General features: G+C 44.8%; 1 protein-coding gene across 3 annotated transcripts in view; it reads right to left on the reverse strand.

The window, feature by feature from the left end:
• SSH2 (slingshot protein phosphatase 2) overlaps positions 1-20,471 on the reverse strand; it is a 90,489-nt gene that overhangs the window by 52,299 nt on the left and 17,719 nt on the right. For all 3 annotated transcript variants that reach the window (XM_063402686.1, XM_063402689.1, XM_063402688.1), the window contains one exon: positions 10,265-10,308. In XM_063402686.1, coding sequence (XP_063258756.1) covers positions 10,265-10,308 — 44 coding nt within the window. The remainder of the gene's footprint in view (positions 1-10,264; positions 10,309-20,471) is intronic.

Below are 20,471 nucleotides of genomic sequence, written 5' to 3' on the forward strand. Positions count from 1 at the left end.
ATCAGCTTTAGTTCCAATTATTAACTTAAAGTTTCAGAGAAGCAGAGAGGTTGAAAAAACCAACACAGTGTGATGGCAGCTGCTTCAGGTCTTGATAGGAGACTTGACAGGAGCAAGAAGACACTTGTCTGAAAGGACTTGACCATCTCCACTTCAGGGATGGGCAGGGAAAAGGGCAAAGCAGTGGGATTTGTGATTCTGAAAGTTTTACTAGGGTATTGTTTCGTTGCAATAATTTAAGCAATGTCATCCTATATAGCCCAGAGCGCAGCTCTGGTAATGGTGCCTCACAGCTGTAAAGGAAATGCAGTGCCAGCTTGCTGCGATGCAAAAAAAGAAAAATCATTTTGTTAGGCAGAAATGAAGTTGGTTGCAAGAAGCAATGGAAAAATCAGGACATTAAGAAATGGAGGGTAATTCAATCCTTCCAGAGGTCAAGAGACTGGCAAGAACCTCATATTCAGTAGTAACACATACCACACATTCACAGACTGAAAAACAAGCCCAGAACTTCTGCTCTATTCTAATTAATAACTTAAGGGCTTTATTCAAGCATTGTACAAGACTAAATGTACTTAGATACTGTCCAGACACGTGAGATTTCTTACACATAACCACCATTACGAGGCAAGCCCTTAAAACCTGCTGAAAACAAGGGCAGTGATTAACTACAAGCAGCTACTCATAACATATGGATAATAGATTTGTAAATGAATTAGTCCTGGATTAATACAATCATGTACTGCACCTCCATATGCCAGGGAACCAAGTGATGACAGAAACATCCCATTTGTTTTCTTTTCAAACCTTTAGAGAACAGAAATAGGAAATCCTCGGATAAGTTCAGATCTTGAAATCTGCACTAATAAAAGCTATTTGAACTTGGGTTTCTTGTCATAAAGATTGAAACCCCAGCCTGAGAGTGGCACTGCTTTCAGGTATATGTTAGTGAGATTAGCATTTCAGTTTCCACTGTCCACTTGTGGAGACTCAGAGAATCATTAAGGTTGGAAAAAGACCTCCAAGATCAAGTCAAATCTTTGACCCATCACCACACTGTCAACTAGACAACAGCACTAAGTACTGTTATTTTCATATTTTGCTTTTAATATCAGACTTAGGGAACAACTCTATTTCTTTGTCAAAGTTGCTCCTGTGTTTAGAAATGAGTAAAAGTTTAGACCCAGCAAATCGATGTCTCAGCATGCAGGAACAAGGAGCAGGCAGGAAGAAAGGGATGCATGAGATGGAGTTCAGGCAGCAAGTCACAAGACAGCCAAGAAACTGCTCCTGGCTGGAAGCAGGTGCACTCTGCTGGGACAAATACATGAAGAATTTAAAGTGCACAAAATTGCAGTGATGACAGGTAGCAGCCTAAATCACCGCCGTGCTGCAAAAGAGCACGTGAGCAGAGCCATTAATCACTGCATGACAAGATGTAAATACGCCTGTCTGGGGTCTCAAGTGCTGCCCAGCCCAGTGCACAAAATGATACTTTGCTGCAGGGAAAAGGGCACTGCTTGTCTGAATTCTTCTCAGCGTTTTACACTCCCCAGAGGCCACAGGATCATCGGGGCCCAGGGGAGCAGGCAGCAAACCCTGCAAGGCACGGCGACACCACAAACCTGTGGGACAGCAGGATCCCATTTAACCTTTGAACACCACACAAACTAATAAATTGGAGTTATATACATAACCATAAAAACACCCATCCCCAAATCTTTGCTACACTAAGGCAGCAGCTAGAACCAGTTATGAAACCACAATGGAAAATAAAACTGTGAGGGATGTGTGAGGCACTTCAGGAGGAGGGAGCAGAGGAAATGCTACTAGAGCTGCCTCTGAGGAGAAGTTTCAGGGGCTGGAAGGAAAACATGCATGCACAAATCTCTCATTTTGACTTGTTGAGTTCGGTCTGGCAGACAAGGCTGACAACATATTGTTTATTCATACAGGCATCATTTTCACCAGTGTCTGCACTGCAAAACTACACAGTCACAGCAGCTTGCACAGCACCTTCAGCTGTTTCACTTTCCTGGTGCATTTTAGCAGTTTTTGATCTTGCAGTGCTGTAAGAGTAATTCTGTGTCCTACACAGGACCAGCACTTGCTAATGGGGTTTTCCCTGTCCAGCCCAGGGCTCGGTGCACAGGTCACCATGAAGTGCTCCAGTCAGGCTTGGCATGCCCAGGTTTGACACTTGCAGGAGGCATGCTCAGAGCTGGACACCCAGTCCTGTCAGTGCACATAGTCCACATGCAAACAGGGCATTCATCAAGCTTCTGTTTCCATCCAAGATCAACAGCTTCAGGCTGAACTGCTGCTTCTTGTCAGACCACACAAAGGTGTGGGTGTCATCGTGTTCCACCCACTCCTATCCCACAGGGGCTTCCTGAGGGTCTGTGCATGTGTTAACACGATTTAATCTGGAGCATGATTGTCTTATTAGACATCTTCAATTTTTAGTCTACACTAAGGGGGGACCTGATGACCTCTTTTCATTTTAGAGTACACCTACCAGTGAGATTTTCACTGGTCCCCTCAGTTCTCTCTTTTTGAAGGACCCTAACAAACACAATATATGTCATAGTCTTTCTAATTCCAGTGGGTGTGAAGGGTTGGTATTATTAGGTCTGTTTAGACTGAAGTCCAGGTACTCTGCAACAGCAAGGAATGTTCTGTTCCTTACAAATATGCAAAGTACTATAGCTGTAACACTGGTCATGTTCAAGGTAAAGGGGACAGTGGGAAGCTGTCACACATAGGAATTTTGCCCTCAATCATTATTATCAGTATCACAGATAAGGCAATGCAGAACCCTTTGCATGTTTTCAGGGGATTATGAAAAAAACTCGTGAAGCTGCTGTGTTAGACAAACAAACTCCCCCTCAGCCCCAGCACATCCTCTCCCTGCCGAGCACTGTGCCACGGCCGTGCCTGCTCAGCCACCTTTACTGCACATGTGGAAAGTTTGTTCTGTACTGTTCAACAGCTGTTTCCGGTGAGATTTATGAAAAGCCACCGAATTTCGAAAACAACACGTCCCTGCCCACAGCCAAGCACGGGAGTCTTGCACAGGCACCGCCGGGGAGCAGAGGTAGCAAGTTCATTTCCGTGTGCAGAGGTGGGGCCAAGTCCTTTGTGTTTTCTCACCGGCAGCTACGCTCAGTCTTTGTCCACAAAGGCAGCTGTCTCTGCATCAGCTCTCAGGGATGATTTCATCATCATTTTCCTCAGGGAAAAGGGTCCTAAGGGGTAGCCTTGAAAAATTTGCTGCCACACTGAGTTCTTTGAGGGTCAAAGGACCTGATGACCCTCCATTTTTGGTGGGAAGTCAGTTAAGTCATTCTTTTACTGTTGAGGACGTGGCTTTAAGCACTGAACAGAGTTGACAGATGAGTCTGAGTGGATTAAGCGTCCAAATAGATGATTTATTTGGGAAGAGCCTTAAATTAGTGCAGCAAACCTGTAAATAGGTAGAGACCAAGTCGCAGAGAGCAGCACATCCTGCACTCATCTCCTGCTGCTGCCTCCGCACCTTGGAGGAGAAGTTGATCTGTCAGAAGCCTTCTGGATGGTTTTAGCATGGGTCCTGTGTTCTGCAGCCCAATTTATCAGGAAAACATGAAGTGATTTCAGTAGCAGGGATCATAAACAAGCCAATGCACGCAGGGCAGAACGAGATAGAGTACAGCACAGACACAAAGCTCTCCCAGTGATTAACAGACATGCCACCCACCAAGGCAGGGCTTACATACACCAGCTGGATTACACACAGCCAGGGGAACTTAACCAAGTAATTATAAAGAAGCCCATATCTAGTTAAAACAAAATGAAAAAGAAAAGAAAAAAAAAAAAAAAAAAAGGGTGGGGGGAGGCAGGAACAGGGAAAGCACGCAAAACTGTACTTTAATCCTGAAGAACCAGTCAGAACAGGAAGCCACATTCTAAATTTGGTTATTTAAGCTGTCAAAGAGTATTTCTGTTTCCAGTTCATGAGCAAAGAAATCAGACAAGTACAGGGGTAGGGAGATAAGCATCAATGAAAGAACAAACCCCTGCTTTTAAAGCCCTTTGGTCAGCTGCCCATCATGATCAATGATTAGGCTGCCTAGCTGAGAATTCAACACCTATTTTGCAATATTATCAGTTCATTAAACCCTCCCCTCACCAGCCTCACAACCAATCACTGTATAGTTTACTTATCATTAAATCTTACAGGGTCTGACACAGAGAGGCCAATGCTCAATTACACCATTTTTACAGAGCCTGAAGCAAAGATGACTGAAGGGACCAGAGCAGGAAAAGGGACACAAGCAGCAATGTCTGCTCTCAACAAGCAACACCAGTGTAGGTAATGCATTATTTCAGTGACCTGTGGAAAAGAAAGATCTAAATCCTCCCAACTGCCCAACCATCCACTCACCCAGTTTTCAAAAGGAATGTTTTTGATGCAAAGACACCAACTAGCTGAACGGCAACGAGTCCAGAAACTTGGGCTCAGATTATCAAAATACATTTAAGTGTCTGAAATCCAAGAAATGCTGAAACCTCTGAAGATTCACGTTTAACGTTGAAATCTTGTGAAGGTGTCTCACCAGGAAAGGGAATTTCAGAGTTTCCCTTTCTATTCCTTTAGCTTACAGCACCTGGTTCATGCTCAGCTGGAGACAGAAGCATGTATGGAATCCTTAAGGCACCTCCTGGTCAGCGCCTCCTCTGTGACGCTCTGAAGGAGCACAAGTGCATGGGAGCAGCTGTTCTGGACTCTAGACCCTTTTGGTAGCTGAAGGATCTGACCCACCTTCATTCCTTTTACTGCCCAGCTTGTCCTTGCTGTTCCTCATTCTCCTCTCTTCACACACTTAGAATGACAAATTCAAAACCACTTTTCATAAGCATTCAGATTTTGAGCGAGTTCCCTGTGTTTACCTGGTAATTTGGCAAAGCAATATTACTCTGCTTGATCCTTCAGCCTGAAGATCACACCTGAAATCATCTCACACACTGCTGTGATCCACAGGTATGTCATCAGACTGGACTGAACACGTTGCAACCACAAACACAGACCTTGCAGTGAACCAGCCCTGCAGATACCTGTTCTTAATCTAATAAACCCAAATTTTACTGCCAGCTCAATACCTTTGCTCACAGTTCGGTGATAAAAGAGCTGACATTCAAAAGTGAAGGCCACTGTATTGAATTGTGGCCCACAGAACTTTTTCTGGTGGTCAGCAGAGCTGGCAGATGACCAGAACTGTTCTTTATCTCAGCATTACACTCTCCCCAAGCAGCTGCAGTAAATGCCAGAGAGAGGCTGAGCTGTCACTGAAAGGAAAGACAGAAAGATGAATTCAGGAAACACATTCTAAAGATAAGGTTCATACTACAAGAGCTTAGTAATCTCCAGCATGGATAAACACACGTTTTCCTGTACAGCACACACACAGCCCCTTCTTACTCAAAATCTAGAGTTAACAAACTGTCTTGCACACCCAGCTCTGTTCAAGTACCAACAGAGTAAATGTTTGGCAGCTGCAGCAGCAAGCAAAGGCAGCACAAGCAAGGTTTAGTTGCCAGAACTCTGGCACACGGCTTTTGGAAGTGTCTCTTGTAACACCAGATAGGTTTTAAGGATAACCAGGAGTGGCAGGAGCCTGCCCCAGGAGCACCAAATGGTGATGACACCTCCAAAAGTCACAGCCTGCTGCAGATCCTCACATCTCAGTGTGCAGCGTGAAAGAGCCTCTGGAAGTGCACTCAATTCAGTACCACACGATCACCCCCATTTCTTGCAGGGACTAACACACATTTTACAACGGGTCTCAGTTTAAAAATCAAACAGGTTGGCTTACAGTTTATTGAGCTGCTGCCCTGTAGAAGGAAGCACATGCACCTATTCCATTTACTCTTTGAAAAACAACTTTATACCTCTATAAACCACCAGCTCCTGCATCAGACTGTGGTCTTCTGCTCCTAAAACAAAGGTATTTACTCACAGCTTGAGACCTTGAGGCAACTTGGCACATCCAACTGTTATCATGGCAATAATCTGATTTGCTTTCCTTCCCAGTTCACTCCTGGAAGGAACTATTTTGACTACAAAAAACAAACTAGAAGGTAACCATACTTGTGCTGCAAAAGGTGTGGGTTTTTTTTTTCTTTTTAAATTATAATTTAACACCACACTCTTGCCTCCACTAGAAGAGGGGAGGACAAGCACTTTCTGAGAACATTTTCAGGTAACAAGCCCCAGATTTCAGGCAGGATGTAATGACTTTCTGTGGCACGTGAAGGGAACGACAGGATCCTCAGCTTTACCTGAACAAATGGACTTTAGTTTGAACCACTGCAGACCATAAAAGTTCAAAGAATCCCTCTGAAGTCCCTGGCAGCCTTGCTAGGCAATACAGCTCACCCAATTTTATATGCAGCAGTTACTGAGAAGCCCCAAATGCTGCATTTCAGCAACCAGAGCTGTTTCAAGGCACACAGAAGTGGCAAAATCATGATGGTGTGGAAATAGAGGCACCATTTAAAACATAAAACCCAAAAAGCAAGCGGCAGATCAGACAGCAAATCCAATGCAGCTGCAGCACTGCTGCTGCTCTGGGCCCCGGAGATGTCATTTGTCAGCAAAACAAAGATGCTGAATCCTTGCAACCTTGGCACAGAGCACACAAAACCTGAATGTCAATACCTCAGCGGGTGTAAACACAACTCACAGCTCAATACATGTGCATTTTAGGTAAATTTTAACAACCTCCGGATGCTGCAAAGAGCTCGTTAACACAGATGCTCCATTAAGAGTGTATTCAGTGTGGCAGCAGCATGTCTGAGGACAGGAGAGATGTGCAGGACAGTTTAGCTCCTCAGCCTCCAGACAGCCTAATAAAAATGTCAGAACATAGCTATGAAGGTAATAAATGTAATAAATAGATTGTTCAGGACATCTGCTTATGCAGCACTGTCTTAATTCCATTAGCCAAGAGTGACAGGGACTGGCTGGATCAGGGACTCCAGAACAAGAACCTGGATCTGTGTCAGGGCTTTGGGGATCTCACCCATGAACTGCACGAATGGTCAATGCTACAGCTGGACACAGAGACCCTCCCTGGGCTTCCCCCACAGCAGGGCTTGGGTGTGAGAAAAAATATTGCAGAAGCCAAGCTGGTTTCACCCATTTGTTCAGCTTCAGGTATTGGCAGCATTAACTGCTGGGGTTTTTAATAATGGATAGAAATATTTATAGAAATCAGATCTGTGTTCACTATACCCAAGTACTTTACTCATTGGGAAAACAAACCATTCCTCTTTTGCATTAACACAAAAGAGTTTGACAGGAAATGCCACTTCAAGCACCTTCCAAGGATGACTGCAGAGCACACAGGAACTCTCTTTCTGCACTCTGATCGCTCTTCCCCTCTTTTGGACAAAAGTTTTAAGCAGATCTGCTAATTCCCAAAGCAGAAAGCTCCTCAGTCCATGATGGTGCTGTCGAGTGCAGACTTGTCAGGTCATTTGAATGCTCTGTAGAGCAGGTTTATGTTTAAACAACATTTTCACACAGTTCTCCCTTCTCTGTGAGACTCAGTCCAGGCATTCACAGGTCTCTCTGGTGTTCGAGTTTAAAAAGCACAAGTCAGCAAACAGACAGATAATTTCATTTAAGTATGGTGATCTTGATGTAATCACCTACCAGTCTGAGCTTCTGTTTGTAAGTTATTTCTCAGCCTCTTTGGAGGATATTTTAGTCGGCTGCCCTTCATAGTCTCTGCTCAACAAACACTGTCCCTCCTGCTGTCCTGCTGCCAGGCTTTCCTGCATGTTCCCCCTCACTGCAATATATATCCCATACCTCATCAGGGAGGAAAGATAAACAGCAGAAACCTAACACAAGAAGCTATCTAGATTTTGCTAACCACAGGATTAGCAGTGCTGTTGAGCTGGGTCTGAGTGTAACATTTCTTCTGAGACAGCAATCCCCAGGCTGTGCAGAGACATGGGGACAGGAATGGAAATGAAGGCTCTACCCAATGGTCATCAAGACTGACCACTGCAAAAATCTGACACCAAACAAGTCCATGTGGTTATGCTTGGTCTTCACTAACTCCCTTGCAAGCATTAACACCTTTGTGCACCGAGATCCTATTTAATAACCTTTGAAAAGTTATTTTATTTATGCAAACACACATTTAGGTCTATTACAGCAGTACTCCTGGCTTCAGTGTCCAGTTAACAGGATGAGTTTGGACATGTCTGGTGCCTGACACGCTGAGGTAGCATGTGAACACGTTTTCCATGACCGCAGGAGACAAAAGGTCTCCTCATCAGAAGAGTTTTACAAACAGCAAAAAAAATCCCACCCCAAACACTGACCAGTGACTGGAGCTGCAGCCAGGTCACCTGAATGAAGCCTCAGGAGAACTGGGCCCTGCCCAGGCAGGCCATGAGGAACGTCAGGCTGCTGCAGAGCAGTACCTGAGTGACCCTGCAGCTGGAAACAACCTTTCCTCCTAAGCCAAACTCAATCTGCAGCCTTTTTACTGTCTGGATTTTTAATAGCTGCTACTTGCTATGTTCTCGTGAAAACTGGGGATTAGATATACCCAGGAACTGTTTATGGACATCTGCTGCTCCTCCACAGCAGGACTCCAGGTTCACTACTTACCCCATTTGACTCTATTATTTTTATCCTACTGTAATCAAACACATTTAACACCCACCCCCTTGTTTTCCCCTAGAAGGAGTTTGGTTTTAGTTAGCTCTGTGACCCCAGTAACAGGAGGCACGGAGCTCGGATCACCACATCAACAGCAGGTTGTCATTTCCTACCGCAGGAAGTTATTTCAAATATATTTTAAAAATGCTCGTTTCAGACCTAACCTACAATGGTTGCTAAGTGCCCACAACAATTAAATACCTCCCATCCCTTCCAATACATTATGTATACTGAGATCAAGTCATGAGTTGATCTTGTGACTGCTGGAAGGCCAAGAGTGAAATGAAAAATTGGAGTTTAGCTGAGTTCAGTTTGAGCCTTCGGGAATTGTGCTTTCCAGCTTTCCTCTCACTCATGAAAGCTGTAAAATGAAGAAATAGAAATTCTTAAATCATCATTTAGGGCTAGAAGACTGAAGTAAACAAGTCAGTCACCTTCCCTGAGCCACAGAATCACAGAACTACAGTGAAATCATGGCAATGTGCAACCAGGACAGTTTTTTCTTTTGCAGATTCATCCAAGTTGGCCCCAAAACACAAAGCCCAGATCTCATTCAAGCTTCTGTTGCTACCTACTCACACAAACACCATTAACCAAAGAACTGTAACAGTCAGAGAGCTCATAAAGGGAGAACCATTTCACCTTCACTTCCCCTTTACTCCCTCTGGAGGGAATCTGAAGCCTTTCACAAAATCTGACTGCAACACTTTAAGCCGAAAAGTGTTCCTGCCATTAGAGAAGTCACCTGATACTTACAATTTTTGCTTTTATTAGGTTAAGCTGAAATAATTCTTTTGATGGCTTAGAGGAGACAAAGCTTTCAAGAAGTCTTACCCTGCAGACTATACCTACATTATGAAGATCACCATTACCTGTCACCACTCAATCAGCTGAGTTTCAGCATTCATTTTTTAGCAAATACATTTACAAAAAACAATTCCTCTTGAAGCAATTGAAATCAGTATTTATAAGGGGTGACATCTCCCTGCAAAAGAATCCCAATTAAACAAAAAATCCCTGCAAATCCTCAGTGTCTCCTAATTTTGAGGCATAAATTTGACGACCTGCATCAGCAGCAAATATCCAAAAATCCACTGAACGTTTAAGCAGGTGTCTGTATGGATCAGGATCACCCTTGATGGGAACAGGGACATTTTAACCAGAGAACAAGAGTTTATTAGTCTGGTTATACCTCTCAGAATACTCTGATGGTGGACTAAATCTTGAGAAGCAACACAGGACACTGGAGGGAGCTACAGAAACAGCAGTTTGGAGAATATATTCACTGACATCTTTGCCAACTGTTCCCCATATTTATTTTTTAGTGTGCAATCTGACTTTTCCCATTTCCTGCTGCAGCAAACCCTTTACTAGAACCATTTTTCAGTAAGGCTCATTGAAGACAGTTGTGCAACATCAACAGCAGGCAGAAAGTGATGCATGTTTGCAGGACATGCCAGAGGAATAACAAAAACCCTGTGGAACATTCCATACAGCAAGGCATCCCCAAGGACTCTTGTGAGCCTTGAGTGACAATCTTACCTTCTGGGCTGGGACCGGCATTCTTCTTCCCCGCTGTCTGCCTCCTGCATACAGAAGGAAAGGAGAAAAACATTAATATCTTCTAATACATGCAGAAAGCAAAGGCTTGCATTTCACTGGTTTGATTGTGTAAGGCAAGGGGAACTCCCCCTGCTCCTGCATGCAGCTGTCGCTAGAGAGGAACTCACTTTTTGCTCAGCTGTCACTTCATGTTCTCTCAAAAGCCTTTTAAAAACTCAACGTTAGAGGAATTTTTGCCCCTGCAGGATTTTGCATGGACTTCCAGTGACCCCTGCCAAACAAGGCAGACCAAGAGCCAAATACACAGTTCACTTCTGGGCAAAAATCTCTGGGTTTTTATTACCTTTATGGAGATCATATTAACTCACAGTCCAGTCAGCGATCAAGTGTAAAAATCCACAAAACCAGCACGTAATAACCCTGACAAATCGGACTACGTGAGCACAGATATGATCAGAAAGGAGAAATTTGACATATTACACTGCTTTAGATGAGATATTAATATGCACAATCTCTAATGTGCTCTGGAATTTTGCTAGGCCTACCTACTACAGCCCAAAGCAATACCTCAGCAGAGAGATCTCAGCAATTAATTCTGCTTCACAGTACATTTACATACGCCCTGCCAGGCACTGGAGATAGGGTACAGGATCTGTATTAGCAAGAACTTACTATGTTTGTGCAGGTCCACAGGGAAAAAGCATTTTAAAACATACCAAAGGTTTTGTCAGGGCAGGGGCATCCCATGAAACCCAGAGTTCAGACAGAGGAAGGAAAAAGATAATTTTGTTCTTGGTTGCTCTGGGCTTCCCTCCTGCAGGTCTCCTTTGGAGTGGTGAATTTTTCAAGTCACAACCAGCAAGGTCCAAGTCCTTCACTTGGAGCCACCTGCAACCACAAATTCAAGCTAAAACCTGCAGACCATGTACACCAAACAAAAGCTGGCAGGAATACCTTCTACTCATCATACCTGAGAATTGGCTCAGCAACTCGATAAGGGAAGTAGCATTCCTGACCCCTTCAAGATGAAAACACAAATGAACTCCACAGTCAACAGCAGAGGAGCTGTTGCATCATTCAGAGAGTGCAGATGAGGAGCAGCCATGGGAGCAGCAGCAGCTTTTTAAGACTTCAAGTCCTTGAAGATTTGTAATCCTAATTACTAGCATTTCCCAGGATAGTGTACTTTCATTTCTCACCCCAGCACTGGAAAGTGCAGGCAATCCTGCCAGAACATAAGCTGCAATTGAGTTCCCTGTGGGTTTACAAGTTGACTTGGGGAGCAAGAGAAAGAGGTCAGAAGTCAGGGAAGATGTTTCATTACATGTAGAATTGCTACAGACGTGATGTGGTTTTTGAATAAAAAGTGTGTATTTAGCTAGAGAACAAGTTCCTCAAACTCCACAGGAAAGGCGAAACAACTGAAAGAGCCCTTGAAGTCTCGTTTGTGCTGCTCAGGAACTCAAACTATGCAAACATTTTTAATATTATAATGAACGGCCGTTTCTACCTGCCAAGAAAAATCCTTGTCACAGCAATTGGCAAGCCTGGTGTGCCATAGCCAAAAGTTCCACAAATGACAGGAGAAGATCCTGAAATATGTAGATCATTATCTTAGCTCCCCTCAAAATTCAACCCTCAGGAGCTCAGTGTGGAGGAGGCCAGACATGGCCCAATTAATCACCATCTGTCTCTGCTGAAGCTCTCACATCTCTTTGATACCAGACATAAATGTTTGTGTGAGGAGCACATTCACTCAGAATATAACTGACTATGAAAACAGAATTGTAGACAAGTGTGATTTGAGCAAGAGACCCATTGCCAGTACCTGGGATGCTGTCTGGAACAAAACTAAGCTTCAGCAGCCTCCTCCTCTCCTCATCAGCAACTCTGACCAGCCTGCAGCCTACTCCTTCCCTGGACCTCTGTTTTGTCCTGGATTTACAGATTCAGGTGTCTGAACCACCTTCACCCCATCCATGTCCCCTCTGCAAATGCATCCGTAGACATAAAGAACACACAGCCCACGCTCCCGTATTTCACATATCCCACCCCAAGTGGCTGCTGCCATTCCCGCCGTGCTGTGGTCGCTATAAAATCCCGCAGCCACAGAACATCCCCCAGTGCCGGTCTGGAGCCCACGCGGCTGCAGCGACGCTTCTCCCCGCTAGAGGGGAGGGCAGGACAGGGATGTGCCCGCTGCGGTGCCGCTCCAGGGAGGAACGAGCTCCAAGGGGACACGGCCCCAGCACTGACACGGCCCCTAAAGCCAGCACCTCGCTGGCACGAGACGCTTTCTCGCCATTTCCAGCGAATTTCCAAAGGCGAAGAAGTATTGCTGCCAGTGCAACAATTTATCAGGCAAGACGCGGCTCAAACATTCCTTTCCGAGGGGACCTTTGAGAAGGAACATGCTGGGACAGCATCCTTGGACAGTGAATGCAGCCATTGGAGGTGGGACCTGTGACACCACTCCAGCTTTCCCAGCTGCCTTGGCACAGGTGGTGGCATGATGGTGGCAAAGAACCCTGGATGCTGCCCCAGCTCCGGGTTCTCCGTGCCCTGCAGCACCCGTGAGGTGACCACGGTGACAGAGATGGCAGCTGCCACCAATGCTCCTTGGAGATTCCTGATGCTGGATTGCCCCAGCCTCAAACCAGCCTCCTCCACCAGCCTGCACGAAGGAGGAAGCTGAGCAGCAGTGATGAGCTCCAGAGGGAGTCATGTCCTGCTTTCCTTGACCAGAAACAGAGGCCTCAGGGGAAATGGAAGGAATGAGTCGCATAGCTCTAAACTAGGCCACGATATTAAATGCAGTTTAAAGTGAAAGATGAAAAATTCCATCTCTGTTCCTTTCAGGCCATGTAGGACAGAATATGCAAAACATTAATCCTGTTTGTGCTTTGATCCACTGCCAACTATCTGTCATCAAAAGGGCAAGGGAGAGGAGAGAAATTTTGGAGTGTTCATTTCTATACAATGGGAGTCACTCCATGTCACAAAAACATTTCTCCTCTTATAAATCTCCTTTTTGCAGACTGATGTAACGATAAACAAGATTCAATCTCCACTCTTACGTACGGGAACTGGAGCTGTCTGCCTGGATTTAACATCAGGAACATCACAGCAAGTTCTTGTACTGTAAGATATGATTATTAGCCTAAGTCATGCACCTAATAATCACTACATTTCTATTAACCAAGGAACATTTCACACAGACTACACCCTAAAAATACATCTTTCAAACCTTAAAAGGATTCCCATTTAATAACTGCTGGCTATGTGTGATTTTATGCCAACATACCTGACTGTATAGACAATGCCTGGGAAGTGTTTTTATCAGGAGTGAGTGGTCACAGCCAGCAAATATCAAAAGAGCATCAACAATGTAGAGTTTCCAGCCTTTAAGTCAACCTCTTGAGGTGAACACTATAGACATTATAGAAAATTACTTAATATAGATCCCCCAAACCACAGCAACATTCAGATGTATCCATGCCATCAGAGGAGCTTTTCACTTAATGTGGTCAAACGTCCACCATGTGGACAGCTTTGAGTCCAAAGGAGGAACTACAAAGCAAAGGACTACAATTAAATGAGCAGTCTCCCAGCTCCCTGCCTATTCTTTCCCTGGTACATCCCATCCAGTTGTTCAGACACACACTAAGTGCCACTGAGCTGAACACAACCTTTGCTGGGAAGAAGGCAGCTGCTTCAGTCAAAGCAGAGGCTGTGGAACCGGCACTGTTCCTGTTGTTAAACCACGCAAATGCTCCTTTCACTGCACCCATCGGTGTCCCAGTGTCCCTTTGTCTGGGCTACAGCCACACAGAGCACTGCACGCTTCATATGGGAGTTCTCCTCATGTGCCAGCAAACATGAAGCAAGTCAGTACAAAAGCCACCCTCCCACAAAAGCCACCCTCCCACAAGTATTTCCCAATGCATGGATAACCCAGTCTGGTCAAGTCTTGCAGAGGGTGCCACTGCTGCAGCCACAGCCTCTCCTCTAATGCAACACAAGAACAAAGAGATAAGAGCATCCACGGAACAATCAGATTCCTTAGGGCTCAATTCAACTCCTGACACAGACACACAGTGACAGTGGAGATGTCCTGGGGTACCCAACATCTGCACGGCACCAGATGCCCAAAGAAGCAGCTCAGTAGAGGCTTATGAAGTCCAAGGGATGAAGATCTGTGCCTAGACATCACACACTTCAGTGCCTTCCAATATGAAATATTTGATATATTCCTGTTCAACAGCAGACCCTGCACAAAGCTGGTCCCATCAATAAACTCAAATCATCTGCTGGAACAAAGCAAGACAAATGTTTGAGTCGCACTGCCAAAGATCTATTACACATTTCTGTAGCAGAGGGACTTTCCTGCAGTAGTCTGAGTTGTATCAATCTCTTAAATAAACTGTGAGAGCAAAAAGCCCACACATGCTGCATTTGCAGTATGGCTGAAGTGCCAGCAACAACACTGCCTTGGGAAAGCGAAACAAGGGCTGACTCCAAAACCTGGGTTGATAAAAGGTTCCCTTTTTTCTTGCAAGAAGCCCAAGACTACACACAAATTCACTGGGGGTTGAGAACCGTACCAGGTACCACTTCCAGTCTGACCATGTCTAGTAGCAGTTTGACCCTTTAAAAAGGGTCACTTGGCCACTGAAAAAATGGGCATCCAGAGTCTGCAGGTTCCACAGCTGCACCATGGAGAACCAGAAATCTGCAGCAGTCTGTGTGAACCAATTTAGTCAGTGTATTTTGGAAACCATCTGTGTGGCAGCAATGTGCAAGTAGTCACTAATAGAGAATAAGTCTCAAAGCTGAACTGAAAACCAGTTCACTTCAGACTCCCTTTGTCTCTGGAGGTGGTTAACCTTAATCATTAATAAAATTATGAAACTAATTAATAAAGTCATCTAGCATGCTCTAGAGAGGAAGCTCACTGCTACTTTTTGAAATACTTCATATCTGCCATCAAACACATTTTAAAGTAGGAGCTGCTACCAGGAAGTCCTTAAGTTTGACATAAAAGTTCTTCAAAAAGCTGAGCAAACCAGGCCACAAACAAGAAAAGGGAGAACTGCACTGTGTTTTGCATAGAGCTTATAGCTCTCCTGAGCCATGGGGATAAGGGATAAACAAGCATTTCTCCAGCCCTTGCTCTCTCACCCCTCACTATTTGCATGGAATGTTTTGAATGAACGCTGTTTTCCTCCTCACATCTTCTGGATTGGAGGTTCCACACAAGCAGTAGCTCTCTGCAGCCAAGTGTTCATTCAGAGGTTGGCATTCCTTCTGGATTGTTTTCTGTATCACTTTGCTATGTCAGTAATTGGTATATTTAGGTCAAAGACATTGTGCTTGTGATCGGGAGAGAGAAAAAAACAAGTTCCTTATCAAAGCTTTCATCTTCCCGCTGGAGCAAAGAGATTTATGCAAACCTTGTTTAGATTAGCACTCACTAAAAACTGCAGAACTAAAACTCAGACACTTCAAGACAAAAATTACAAGCCTTCAACTGGTACAACAAGAATTAGGATGAGAAATACAGTGTGACACAGCCTGCTACACTACACCACAAGAACAGATTAAAAAGCAGATTAGTGTCAACTGAATTTCTGCAGTGAAATCAGCCTGCCTGATGGGGAGTACAATAGCTTTTGCCTTAATCAGAGACCCACCTAAGGGGAACAAAAAACCCCATACATTGCAGATATATATTCACTTTAAATATCCCTACATCAAATGTGTATGAATGTAACTTCTCTCTCTAAACCTGTGTAGTTGCACATCATCTCTGGCCACTTGCAGACACTATGGAAAAAAAACCCCAGCAGAATTATTGTCTCCCTGAATAGATCTTCCCCCTGATTTTCAGAAGGCCTTTCAGCACCCTGCAAGTCTGACAGAAAAGACAGGTATTTAATGTAATTATGATGCTTTGCTGGATTTAATGCCTACCAGAACCCTAAAGGTACCTGCTTAATCTCCTTTTAGGCAAAGTTAATGACATTGTCCACTGGAAATCTTAGAATCTAGGGGCATTTATTTCCCTAGAACAATAACAAATCCTTCTGGTGATGGGCCAAGCATGAGAAGACTCACTGGCTGTATAAGCACAGGGACTGGGACTCCAGTTTTCATACTGGAAACTGTTGCTGACGTCAACGGTATAGTTTGACCAAGACAAGTCAAAGATATGCATGTGTACACTGGTGAATCTCAGGGCAGGGCTTCTACACAGTCAACAGTCTGTGATTAAAATGAAATCCCAGCTCCATAGGTTACCACAACGAGCAGCCATTCATTATCCACTCATGCAGGCTGACACATTTACATGCATGAAATTGTCCCTCTGCCATTATGCAGGATGGACATTCACACCTCAGACTCTCTCCAGTCACTGCATGTTAAAACACAGACCTTACCCAACCTCTCAATGCCCTCCAGAGCTTCCAGAGCAGCCCTGGCCATGCACCTCCTCACCCACAGGGCTCACATCTTCACCTCAGAAGCTGGGCCTGTTTCCAGCTGGAGAGAGAGAGACTCTCCTCAAGTGCTGCATTAAAAAAGTGGCAGCTAAAATAAAACAGGATTGCAGGAGCCTGAAAAGCAAACTGGCTAATGAGCCATATGCAGGGATGTTGGAGACATGGAATTGATACTCTTTTACCATCCATGAGCAATAGGAGAGCTTTACAAGGAACAAGGACATAGATCAGACACGGCAGATGCACAACACCAGCTTCTGGGCTAAATTACTTTCCCATTGACACGAACAAACATTTTAAAGTGTTTTTGAGAGAGGAAAATATTTGGTTTTCACTCATGCTGAAAGGCTATTTTAGGAGGAGGAGGGTGGAAGGAAGGGAGGTACATGGCAAAGGGAAGGGTCTTTGTCTTGCAATCAGCCATCTTCCTGTTAGCATCTAGTTTACCTTGGTGCACGCTCATTTGTATCCCTGCAGGAGTTATCTCAATTAAAAATCAGGGAGTTATTCTAAGGGTCTGATCAATTGTAACTCCAGAGCTTTGACTTTTCCAGAATGTACAGCAGGGTCACTAAAACAATGCTGATCCACCTGCAACATACATGAAATATATTATTCCCATAATGGAATTAGAGCTATTTGGATACCACTCCTACTCATGTCATAGCTGTGTCTATAAAATGAAGGTGCACCAGCACATCCCTTTTGTTAAAAGTCTAATTCCTGGTCAGCAGCAGCACAACCAGGCACAGTTTTTTCCTTTTGACAGCTTGCCTCAAATTCCACAGATCGAAGCACATGCAGCCATCCCTGAGACACATTTCAGCTGCACCTTCACCCCACACCAGCTTGTAGAGCCCAGGGGCTGCCTGTAACACAAAGGCATCTTTTTCTCTGCCAGAATGCTACAGGAGACTCTCACCCACTCAGCTCCTCTGAGATCCAATCCCTGCAAGTCCCTGTCAAATCTCCTCTTGACGTAAGGAACACACAACACAGAGAATTAGGAGCAGCGCAGAAATCTTCGTGACCTACCCAAAATAAAAGCACCAGCAGCCAGGCCACTCAAGGATCTTGGCATATTGCATCAATAACGAAGAGATGATTTTCTGGATGAAAGATATTTTCAAAGGGGGAAGTTATTTAACACTTATGAAGATGAAATAAAGACTCTGAAAAGAGAACAGAGCAACACTCAGTCTTTGCAAATTCTACAATGCTTAACCTTTAAAAACCAGAGAGGAAATAATTAGTATTTCAAATTCCTTACATTGCTTAACCTGAATCTGTGTTCAACAGTATAATTATGAGTTGCAAATTATTACCTAGCATTTGTGAGGCGAAAAAAAAAGGGGGGGGGTATCCAAGCAACTCCATTGTACAGCGTGTCTGGATGCAGCAGCATCTGCGTTGGCACTCGTAGGCTGCTATTGCGTAACCCTGGATTCAAGCAGGAGCACAGCCGGGGAGGCTCTGCTCTATTGCAGTGACATATCTAGAACAGAAGTGGCTGGTAGAGCTTTAACAGCAGGAGTTCAGACTCTAGATCAGAACAGGAACTGGCAGCAAAGTCCCTTCACCTCTAGCCTCCGTTTGAGTAAGGAAAAACCCCCAAGTGTTTCAGGCAAAGCTTCAAAAGGAATTGCTGGGACAGCTTTCTGTGCATGCAGGACACAAAGCAGAGCCTGTGGAGAGCAGAGGGAAAGGAACGCCTGAAGATATTCCCTGGCAAGACACTGCAGAGAGAATCACAAGGTACAGAGCGTACTCCTTGTTCACATGCACCATCCCCGGGGCGCACAACAGCCTCCCAGCCGCCCCACTTCTGGCAGGGGACTACTGCTGCTAGAACTGGGACGTAATGGCTATAAATTACTGAGATTCACTCACTTCTTCACAAAATACACCCAGGTATTAGTCTCATGTGGTTGGAATTAAAGCCAGAGCAATTTCCTTGCCCGACACAAGCTGGTTTATGGGCTCTCGCACGCTGTTTCTCTACAGTAGTTTCTGCCTGCACTCTTCCAGCACTCCATGCCTACAGCAACTGGAGTTCCAAGGACATAGGGAGTTTCTGAGGGACCAAAGGCAAGGCAGCAAATACAACACCTCCTCAACAGAGACTGAAGAAAAAAAAGGAAAATGAAGCTAGGGAGTAGAACAGGGTTTTCTGGATGAGTCAAATACTAGCAGAACAATGTTGCATAACGAGTGCCCCTTGACTTTAGTTATTTCTCCCAGCCAGCTCCTCCAGAAATCTATTTGTTATTGTTTATTTGGGTATCCATCCAAATTGCTGTGGGAGGAGAGAAAAGGAGAAGAGGATATGCTGTCAAGCTATTAATTCTAGCACTGTAGTCATTTAGCACTCTCCCACTATTAACGAATCAGTGTCCTGTTTATTGCAACACAGAGCCAGCCTGAGAGTTAAATGCAAAACCAGATGTTAATTAGCTTCTTGCAAAAGTGACTCCAGCACTGCTTCTCCTCAGCCAGGATGAATTCTGCCTTTGCTTATTTACCCACTGCTCTGTCCAGACCAGCAGTGCCGTGTCACGTCTCCCCGGAGCAGGCAGGAGCCGGGGAAGCAGGAGCCCAGCAAGCAGCACACAGCTGGGAGCATCACTCTTGAAATTGAAGCCTCTGCAAAACATTATATTGCAATAAAGGCCAGGCTGTGTCAAAAGCCGGGAGCGACTGTGGCCAGCATCCATCCTCCCATTCTCCTAGGGTAGAAGTCGCTTTTCTACATGAGTGCATGAATAACTGGAGAAAAGCTGTCCTCATGCAGAATGCAGGGTTATGTTTGGTTATTTCCCCCTCTTAGGAAGGGAGAACCACTGGCAGTGGGTACAGCTTGACCCTTGACACTTCCATGTAGCCACTTGCCCTCACTCTGTGCCAAACCTGGCTGTTCCCTGGGGCAGGAATGTTTGAGGCAGAAGCCCACTGTCCAGAACAGCCTTTAACAGAAGGACACAAACACGGTGCCAAAGGCAAAGGAACCACATTAGTCTTGGCACAAGCCTGGATTTGCCTGACCCCAGGAAGTTCAATGGATGTATCAGATTTGCAGCCCTGTGGTACTTGTCTGTATAATCCCAGCCTCCTTTGTGCCATCTGTTTCCCCTTCGGCAGACTGGCCATTAGAGACTCAATGCTAAAACTCGTGTCTCCTTAGTAACAGGTTTTTGTTGATCTCCCCCACGCCTCCAAATCTTTCTATCAATCCGGTAATCTAGCAGGATTTTCCCTGCAGGGGATACATAACAGCATCAGGGGAAAAAAATATATGGGACGACAGAAACACTTCAAGGCAAGGCTAGAAGGTGTAAAAGGGGATGCATGAAGCTAGAAGTTACAAGTCTATGGAAACCAGATGTTCTCATTACATTGGAGAAAGCCACCAACATACCTTCCCAGTGCCAGGTTTGAGATCTCATCTGAGCAGTCTTTCAATAGTTTTTTTTAAGAGTTGCCAATTATGAACAATTTCCCATCAATACACAAGTCTTCAGAGAAAACACTCTACACAAACCCTGCATCCTTAAGACCATCTTCTCCAAGACCTCAAAGGTAAAAACACTGCCAATCTCAATGCTGTGCAGGTAAGGAAGGATTGTATTCCCCATCTATAGAGACTGGCTCTCTTACCGCAGATTTTAAGTCACTGATTGCTGGCT

Source organism: Prinia subflava, chromosome 8 (assembly GCF_021018805.1).
Source record: "Prinia subflava isolate CZ2003 ecotype Zambia chromosome 8, Cam_Psub_1.2, whole genome shotgun sequence".
NCBI classification, from domain to species: domain Eukaryota; kingdom Metazoa; phylum Chordata; class Aves; order Passeriformes; family Cisticolidae; genus Prinia; species Prinia subflava.